Source organism: Lycium barbarum, chromosome 8 (genome assembly GCF_019175385.1).
Source record: "Lycium barbarum isolate Lr01 chromosome 8, ASM1917538v2, whole genome shotgun sequence".
NCBI classification, from domain to species: Eukaryota; Viridiplantae; Streptophyta; class Magnoliopsida; order Solanales; family Solanaceae; genus Lycium; species Lycium barbarum.
In genome coordinates this window covers 99084325-99094291 of record NC_083344.1, presented here as the reverse complement: position 1 = coordinate 99094291, position 9967 = coordinate 99084325, and the positions used below count along the sequence as shown (strand labels likewise).

The 9967-nt window shown below is 37.4% G+C and overlaps 1 protein-coding gene across 4 annotated transcripts; it reads right to left on the bottom strand.

Annotated features, from left to right (window-relative positions):
• Nucleotides 1–701: 701 nt before the first annotated feature.
• Nucleotides 702–8212, bottom strand: LOC132606409 (protein LNK1-like). Of its 4 annotated transcripts, XM_060319894.1 has the most exons (9): nt 8053–8212; nt 7153–7662; nt 6705–7032; nt 5112–5699; nt 4307–4449; nt 3988–4047; nt 2053–2189; nt 1782–1973; nt 702–1268 (listed from the first exon to the last, which is right to left on the bottom strand). In XM_060319894.1, the coding sequence occupies exons 2-7, from the start codon at nt 7455–7457 to the stop codon at nt 2069–2071; spliced, it is 1545 nt and encodes a 514-aa protein (XP_060175877.1). In that variant the 5' UTR covers nt 7458–7662; nt 8053–8212; the 3' UTR covers nt 702–1268; nt 1782–1973; nt 2053–2068. The 4 variants fall into 4 exon arrangements, with proteins under 4 accessions (XP_060175877.1, XP_060175878.1, XP_060175881.1 ...); XM_060319895.1 differs by lacking the exon at nt 3988–4047; XM_060319898.1 differs by lacking the exons at nt 3988–4047; nt 4307–4449.
• Between the last annotated feature and the right edge of the window lie 1755 nt (nt 8213–9967).

Here is a 9967-nt window from a genome sequence, read left to right as displayed (position 1 = left end):
TACACGGAATAAGTTTATATTTTTGTATCATAATATTCCACAAATTATGCCGAACATGACCAAATATTCAAAACTCAATATAAAAATAACCAAAACACTTCATACTCCATAAAAACAGACACGTTAGCCAACTCAAAAAGAGTAAATAACATGTGCTTCAAAAAACATAAATCCAATTTCTAAACACTAGAACAAATTCTGGAAAAAAAAACCTAAACACCGCATAACTTGATCTTTACAAGACTTAAGCAGATATGTATATTTTCGTTAAATGAGTAAATAGGGCCAAAAATTAAAAACCACAATATGAAGGACAAATATTAAAGACCAATGCGTTTGAAGGGCAATCATGAAAAAACTTCTTTCTGCCTCCTCCGTTTATCCTATAATTGCTTATCAAGTTCAGTCATATCGTATACAATAAAATTCTTTTACACATTACAACAATGTTTCGCATAGCCATTAGCCACATAAGCGAAAAGCAAATTTAATTTTTTTTTTCTCATCCTGTATCCACTACCCACATTGAGCCCGACTAATCCGGATTCGTGCCGTGTAATTCCACTTTGGGGGACAAAGCACTCCCTAACAATGATGACTCCGTACCCAAGGAGCTCGAACCCGAAACTTTGATTAATGATGGAGTAGAACTAGCCACCACTCCATTGAATAAGTTTTATGTGGTAAATGGGAGTATTAGACGTGACATAAATATTACAGCAATGCTTCTCTTATGATGTCACGGAGATTCTTTTAAATATTACAGCAATGCTTCTCTTATGATGACGTGACATAGCCACATATCACCAAAAAAAAATCGTCTAAGCCCTGTCAGGTAAATGTACTGATAATATCTTTTTACACATTAGGACAATATTTCTCATAAGACAATGCTAACCTCCAAGATGCCCAACACTCGACACACTCTTCAACGAGGGAGAGAGGAAGAAAGCGCGCTAAGGCGCAACAGTGCCTATGTTGAGTCGGGGTTGCTACAGATATTCACCCATTATTTCTTCACCCCCACCTGACCCACAAAGGAAAAACATAGAACTGCGGGTTAGGACGTTAGGTTGATTCCGCTATGCTGTCACTCTTAGATATGTTGGCAATTGCCCCTGCATATCCATACTCTTATTCACTACCGAAAGCACCCTTCATCTTTTAGGACGACAGATTAACGTAAAACTGATAAAGCATGTTAAGCAGCTTCACCACAGCTACATTATCTTCTTCCTCATGAAACAGCCAGAGACTTCACTATCTACCTGCAAAATCATATAAGCCCACCAATAGGTGTCAAAGGAAAGATAGAAGAGGAAGGGAAAACAAGCAGAGCCTAGGATTTGACTTGCAAGTTTCTGAATTTGCCAAATCAAATACTTCAACAAATTTCAGAAAAACAATGTCCAAATCTGTTTGTTGTTATCATGTGAGCAGATCAAATTCCCAACTTAAAAAGAAAACAAAAAGACAAGAGGAGTAGAAGTGAGGAACCATTTACAGAAATGTACTCCCAAGACAGTAGAAAAAAGAAAAGGCAGGTAAATGAACTAGTTCAAGGCTGCAGTTAAAGCTTAGTTGCCAGATGAAATTAGTTCTTTGAAATCTGTATACAGAATGAATGGATTATTGTGCGTGGATCCTGTAGTTAACGTGGTAATCACAAAGATGTGATTGCAAGTGATGATAAACAGGAACTGGTTGTGACAGCCCATTTAAGGAGATGAAACAAAATGGACGGGAAACATCTCTGATAAAACATCAAAAAAATAAGATACCTTGTAATATATTGTTGATAAACCCTATACGATGAAGCATGATGATTAGTGTAGACACCACCATTTCTCTTGAAGCTTTTTAAAGTATTTATGGTCTGTTATCAGCAACTTTTCTCTCTCATTTAGCTGCAGTTTCTCCAAGACAAATCAAGTTTTCAGCCAACACCAGCAGGCAACTCAGAGACGATGAATCTGTTCATTGATTTGGCAGGATAAGTTTTGATCCACCAGAATATCAACTTGAATGTAGTTAAAATCTATAAAAGCTTACCATGGAAGGGGACCTCTCAAGCCAAGGAATCACAGCCAGGTGCTACATATGAGCCTGAAGACCTGAGGAAGAGCAAATGTGCAATTGATCGATCTATAGGGTTTGTGTCTCTTTCCATGTCCATATACCCTTTTACCCTGCAATACAAGCCATTAGACATTCCTAACGTAGGAATAACGTGATCTCTGACAAATGAAACAGTGCAAGTAGAATCTACAACCTATGCTTCAAACCAACCTCGCCCACAACCAAAAAGAAAAATATTGAAGAGCCCCAACTAGCTGACTTATTTTTTCAGTAACTTAATCCACCTACCTCACCCTTTCCTTTCCGAAACTCAAAAGTTAGAAAACGAGGAATATCTGATTTCTGCAATCTTCGCTAACATGACCTAACACTGCTATTCTATAGCCTGGTAAGATTGAGCATAATAACTTTGATTATAACCAAACAAGGACAAATGAACACCTACCGCTATTATTTGGTGGAAAACACATGCTCCTATACTACCATCCTGTCCATTGAGATACCTCGCTAAACTAGTGAACATTAAGTTCTCAAAATTGAAAAAAGATAGGAAAAAAATAAGAATAGGAATTGCATTCTAAATTAGAAAGACACTGCCTCGAGCAAAATGAAAAATCATCAAAATTGTGAGGTAACAAGAGAAAATAATAGAAATATTGAAAACTTTGATAATTTGACCAATACAAGACACGCCTATTGATAGTTGTTAAGCACTATACACGTGAGATTTGTCAAAAACAAGCATGATAGCCTAGACATTATTGAAAATACGGTATTCTCGCAACGGTTACCGTATATAGGAGAGAATAGTAAAACTATAAAATAAAAAGGGGAAAAAATTGGCCAGCCAGCCTACAATAGGCTGAAGCTACTCAATTTCTTGTAAATAGTAGGGACTCTGACACTGTTTGAGAATAAATAAGGGAAAGATGCATTAGCGACGTGATAATGTGAGGAGCACATGACTTGAAGTACATTTAAGGGTTAGAATGCGTGTGGATAGTAGGGACTATGACACTGCATGAGAATAAATAAGGGAAAGATGGATAAGCGATGTGATAATGTGATGAGCACATGACTTGAAGTACATTAAGGGTTAGAATGAGTGTAGCCCAAATCAACTCATCTTAAAAACTGGGTCAACTGTAGCTACATTATCAGCACAAGTAAATCTATAAAAGTTTTTGCAGATAGAAGAAAAAAGAAAAAGAGAAAGAAAAGAACAGTTTTAACTATAGGATCATAAAACAAAACAGTTTTTAAGCAATTCTATCCTATAGACAGCCTTTTTATGCTTCATTTGAGCCGAGGGTCTGCATACATTCTATCCTCCCCAGACCCCACGATGTGGGATTTCACTGGGTTGTTGTTGTTGTTGTTGTTGTTGTTGTATCCTATAGACAGAAATTTTAAGAAAAAGTTGGAAAAGTGTCCTTAAGTTGGTGCGGTTGGGTTAACGAGCCATTCCGCACATCTTGAATGATCCACTTTTACCATACAAACTTTGTACAGGTTGACCTGCACATTGCCTCAACACTCATAATCTGCCTAAATCTGACTCAACCCATGAACCCAACCCATCAAGAATAAGGAACACCTATTTATTTTTTATAACCAAAATAAATTAACACTATTTAGAACAACATATCTATTTGTAGGTGTCACAAATTTCACCAATATGAGATGATATCTAACTTAAGAACTTAATACTGCAAACACTATCACCAAACATTCTGAAAATTTTAAAAATAAAAGTCGAATTCTCAAACTTCTTTTTTTTTTTTTTAACTTGTCTTTCCAAACTTTGGATAATCTTTTTTAGAATAATACATAGGCTGCCACTTAAACTTGCCAAATTTTTAAATTAGACACGTAATCCAAGGGGCTCAAACCTGTTGAACACCTTACTTGGCGAAAGTGTGCCTATTGAACATGCCATAGTAACATGGCAGGTCGCGTGTCTCCCACCTAAAATTGAGAGTGTTTTGTCAGAAAAATAGAGTTTAAGCTCAAGCTTGAACCCAAAATATCAACTAAACTGACTGCTCAGGGAAAGCTTGCAGTACGTAATGCATCAAAACTTGTGCAATGTGATACCAAGATGATGGGCTATTTTAAAATAATTTATCCACACACATCAACACAATTGTAATACGAGAGTCAAGATGATGAGTTGTTTTGAGAAGAATGATGTCTTTAGTGGTCAAGAAAATATTCATATTCATACTTGTTTGTCCGTTCGCTAATCAACGCTTGGCTTCTATCTCTATCATCTCCAGAGTCATTACTAGCATCTCTGTGCCTTAGTTCAGCACTCCGAGCCAACCGGTACAAACTATCCCTTATGCATAGCTTTGTCCTTATATCCAACTAAACCAACAAAGTAAAACATAATGAGTTTTTTGGAAATGAAAATATTGAAAATCAGTAAATTTTCAACTCCTTGTATAATAAAATCCATTTTCAGCAGGACTGATAACTGCTCCACCTCAGCCAGAGTGGAGTGGACTTAGACTAGGATAACACAAGATAAAACTGAGACAGAATTAATGCATGTCAAAGTGTTTGAGATGTCACCCAATAAACAAGCAACACGTGCATGCAATAGGATGAGAAATGAAGCAGTTTAGCTTTAGCAGTTTTCCAACAGTGACATGCAATGAAAAGACCACCCTGATGTATGCCAAACGCTAAAACCCACTGCAGATGCTTCATTACACCTCAAATGGAACATTTCCCTTATGAATATATATAGGTAAGTGTGAATAACTGCAAACCTTAAATACACTATGTCCATCTAAACTATAGCAGCATGTAAAATATTTCTAGCATATAATATGATCCTAGAGCAAAAATATGTAACATACTTATATATATATATATATATATATATATATATATATATAAGCTTCAGACTAGAATCAAATCTAAGGTTTGTTGGATGTGCATGGTTAAATAAATTTTTCCAGCTCAAAGTAATAAATTCATCACCAAAAAAGATAAAACACATGAACTCATAGGGGTCTCTTTACCCGTTCTGTGACGCATTGAAGCTGGTGAAAACCAGCAGCTTCTTCTGCAACTTCATCCAACCTAGAACTAATGGAAGTGCTCTCTAGTACAATCGAGGAATCTAATTCTGCTGGAAGTCTCATGCTAATGCCTTCCAGATCACTGTTGTTTCCAAAATGGTGAAGTAGCTTCTCTGCCTTCTTTTCACTTGTTGTATCCATCTGAAAAGAAGGATCAGGAAAGTGCTGCATAGAATGCAGATGATTTGATGCAGAAATGTCCTTGGGCGAAAGGGACATGAAACCATCATTTCCAGATTTAGTAATCGATGAAGTTGGGTGAAGGGCAGTCTGATCTGAACTACTGTAATCAGACATGTAAGGAAAGCTACTATTGAAGTAATCAGTCTCAGGTTCATAAGCTTCATTTTTCTGCTGACTACCCGATGATATCAGATTGACGTTAGGTTCAGTGGCCTCAGTAGAATATTTTTTCTCTGCAGAAAGGCCATCTATTTTATGCAAGGCATCACCTTTTTCTATATAAGTACCTTTCCTCTTTCCTTCCAATTGATTCTGGTGCTTTCCATTGTTCGTATTTATATTGATCTGTGGAGAACCAGGCAAGCAAAATTAAAAAGAGGGGAAATCATGGTAGACCATCTTTATGAAGTAGCAATTAAGATGAATGCATTCTTTTGGCAAGATGATTCAACCCAACATTTTGGACAATTAGAAAGGCCATATATCACAAATTAAGTAATGAATGATAAGTTACAAATACAAGTTACCACACCCTAGGAAGAATTTAAAATAGTACTGGTAAACTACTTTGAGGATGAGTTAAGCCCACGGTTATCAGTTGAATAAACACACATGCTTGCGTACATATATGAACACACACACATATGCACACACAGAGAAAGAGAGAGAGAGAGAGAAATTCCCATAATGTGGAACTACCATCATTTTATAGTTAACCATTACACTACCGATGATGCTCAGGGGCGGGTCCACAGTACTATGTGGGGGTTCCCGGGAACCCATAACCTTTGCTCGGATCTTATATTCACACAGTAAAACCCGGTGAAAATATAAAAATTTTGAGCTGGGAACCAATACAAAAACTTGATGTTGGTTCCCCGGTGAGAAAGTAAGCAACGAAATCTTGGTTACCTCATTGACCAGGGATCGATTCCCTTTGTTTACATTTTATAATATACTTGTTTCTACCTTTTCCTTCTAAAAACCCCATAGTAAGTCAAACTAAAAAGAGTTCTCTGTAATACAATTTCTCCTAAGAGTTCTCTGTAATACAATTTCTCCTTCATTCTTTTGCCTCATTTTTCTTCTTTTTGTTTTCTTCTTATATTGTAATATAATTTCTCAAAAAAATTGGTTATTATTATTATTAGTTTGAGATTGTTGGGAACCCATAAGTTTCAAATTCTCGATCAGCCTCTGATGATGGTCGGTTGACTGTTTAGCGAAATCTCAACTTGTACTCGATCATTAAATTTTACTTTCTTCAAAGACACCACCTTAGAAGTAACCCGACGCAGACCACAAAGTAAGAGAAGAATTTGAAGTACACCAGGGCAGAATAGTATTTACCTTCTTTTGAGGCGCTAAATTAGACTCTGAATTACTTGATCCATTCACAAAAGGTAGATGGCTCAGAATGGCCGATTCATCTTTCTGTGAGGGCCACATGTTATCGCTCGCTGATTGATTTTTAGTGCCAGAATCACTAACTGAACTGCCCGTTTCCTTTGTTCTTGAAACTTCAAGTCTGCCAGATATATTTTCCAGTGCATTGGATGCTGGGTTTTGAAACTTAAAATCTGAAAATCCTCCTCCGAATCCTTTAATAGCATCTGATGATGAAAACCAACCAAGGTCATTCTCATTTCCATCTCCAAGTCCAAATGTTGAATCACAACTGCCGGAAAATAACACAATATCGAGTACTAGTTAAATAAAATTCATCCTTCAAACGCAGAACAAAAATCAAAGAACAATGGTAAAGTTTGACCTTACTGAATATGAAGAAAGCAATTACCTGAACATCATGTCAACATCCTCAAAGTTCCCTATCTCAGACCAGCTATAACACAAGAGATCATTCGTGTCTTCCTCCACACAATTGTTGTCAAAAAAACTGAGATCATCATCTGCCAGAGAACTGGGACCAAGTGGAAAGCTACACGAGTTTTCTCCAACTGCAGCTTTCTTGTTACCCAGAAATGAGCCATTTTGGCAGAATTCACTGTCAATGGAGTCCATGTTTTTACGTTTGAAGCAATGATGCAATATCCCATTATTTTCATCTGTCACAGGTATTAGGAAACACATAATCAGGTGCATCAACCCATGAGTCCACTTCAAACATTATGCTGCTTCTGCTATTTAACTGTAGATCGTATTCCCACAATACTTGATAATACTACCTCCTTGCAAGGTTATCACTCTTTGGAGGAATTCACTTACACATCCACAATTAGGATATTGCCCTATACGATTATCAATATCGTAGCTTCTAGCTGTAATACCAGAATTTTAGCTGTAGTAACTGCAGAAAATACTTCCAAAATGAGTTCATCAAGGCTAAAATTCAATAAAGTTACATTTAAAAAAAGTAATAACAAGGCCTCTAAACCAATTTGGCTAAGCCAATATGCTGTAGGGAAAGAAGATCAAAGAATTAAAACGAATCAACAAAATAAAGCAATATGCTGTACATATAAATTGAATTAAAGCAATATATCTCAAAGCTTCAAAATCGACTAGATCTGTCACTGCTCACGAATCAACAAAATTTAAAGTAGTAAATCAAATTCAACTAATCAGTTCAAAACCGTAACTTTCAAATTAATCGCTACTTTTAAGCAAAAAATCAGTTCACAAGCTGAAAACTACAAGTAAAACGATGAAACACAACAAAATTAACAGTTTAACTCACCTTTAAATCAATACTGTAATTCCAGAAACTTATCAGTAAATGCTAATTTGATTCAGATCTTGGAGTTCTCTATATATAGTGAGCAGCTTTTGCTTGCTTTGAGATTTACTCGGATATATATTTAATGTTATTTTAAATACTACGTGGACCGCCAAGTGGCGGTGAGATTAAATTTGTAGCGTTAAAGCTTCTAGGGGGTTTATAGGGGTATCAAAATTCGTGGACGAGAGGAGAGGGTTGACAATGGATCTGTTTTTGTTACTTCATTGGTCCACGTAAGAACAAACTGACACCCTGGAATATGGAACAGTTGAAACACGCTTTATCCCGAATTTAGGTAATTAATTGAATTTGTAAGTAAGATATAGGATATGTGGATGAGCTTTAATCTATTTGGTTGGAAGAAAATATATATGGGTCTACTGTGAGCAAGTGGATCGAAATCGATGATTTACACTAAATATATGTATTAAATAATATTTAAGTATTAGATAAATAAATAAAGCTAAAGAAGAACACACAAATCCGGACCAATATCAGAGAGAGAGAGAGAGAGAGAGAGAGGGGGAGATTTTATATATTTTGCTATTATAATGTTCTAGATTTGAAAAAGTTAACCCTTGAAAGTAGGGTAATGTCTCCTATTTATAGTTTTGTCTTATGGGCCTTGTACAACATAAAGCCCTTTTGAATAAAGAAAACCCTAAAAGGTTAAGGTTGGGTCGTACAGTCTGACACCCGTACGATTGGCAGTACAATGTGGCAGAACGGTCTTGACGCGTGGCAATTGTGTAACTGATCACCCGGACCAACGGCCACGATCACCCGGACCAACGGCCACGATCACCCGGACTAACGGCCACGATCAACTCGGCTATGGAGAAACCGGACCAAACAATTTCCTTCACTTTCTTCTGATCAACCACTTCTAATGCGACACCTCCGGTCCGAAGGAAAGTCTTCATGCTCGTGTTTGTTTCTTTCTTCCCTCGATTCCTGGTCTCACTGGTCTAGCATAAGTCCGATTTTTACCGTATACAGATAATCCCCACACTTTCCGGACGGTAGTTTTACCGGAGTAACGGGAAGTGGATGAGTCACGAAACTGGTGGTTCTATAAGCTCGTTGTTATCTTTTCATTTTGGCGGGAACAGTTGCGTCACGTCCCTCTGTAATCAGCCACGTGTCTCATCCCGAACAGCCAGCTCTGGAAACCGCCGTAACGCACGTCATTTCAAATCACTTCTCATTAATTGTGGGACACGTGGCATCCCCCGATTGGCTGGGATCTGTAACCACCTCGGTTCCCATGCCTATATAAGGCCTTCAACCCCGTCACTTCTCCATTTTACTTCTCTTCACTTCTAATCATTTTCCATCTCATATTTCTTACTGATTCAACAGTTTTATCCCCTTGATTCATTGCTTATATTGTGTGAAAGAAAACCAATTCCGCCAACTTCTTCATTTGTTGTTTTCCTATCTAAAGTGCTGCTTTGTTTCTTCTCACTTTACCATTTTGAATTTTTTCGACTGCTCCTTTTCTCCTATTTTTTTAACTTCTCCCTTTTCGAATTCGCCAATCTCCTTTTCCATAACTTCCAAATGTCTGCCAATACCGAAACCACCTCCCACGATGTTCCCTCGGTTTCTTCTCAAGGAACCGAGTGAACTGCTCAACCCAAGGGAAAAATCGCCTTTGAGCCCACTGCTTTGGACATTGTACCATCCAAACCCAACTATAACAAGGATTTTGAAGTTGAGAAGCCTTCTCCGGTTTCTGATAGAGGGTTTGATGTAAGAAGGTACCCGCCATCCATCACCGAGGACAAACTTGATCAAGTCCGGGCTGATTGTGGATGGGATAACCGTCCGGTACAAGTGTTTTCCCCCGGACCTGATGAATCGATCACCG

Excerpts from the sequence above, each read along its gene's own strand:
- LOC132606409 (XM_060319894.1), bottom strand. The coding sequence starts at position 7,457 with ATGCACCTGATTATGTGTTTCCTAATACCTGTGACAGATGAAAATAAT. Across the intron at positions 5,700-6,704 it reads ATTTAGCGCCTCAAAAGAAG|ATCAATATAAATACGAACAA; the intron begins GTAAATACTATT and ends GGTTCTCCACAG. Across the intron at positions 4,048-4,306 it reads ATTAGCGAACGGACAAACAA|GTGGGAGACACGCGACCTGC; the intron begins GTATGAATATGA and ends TCTCAATTTTAG.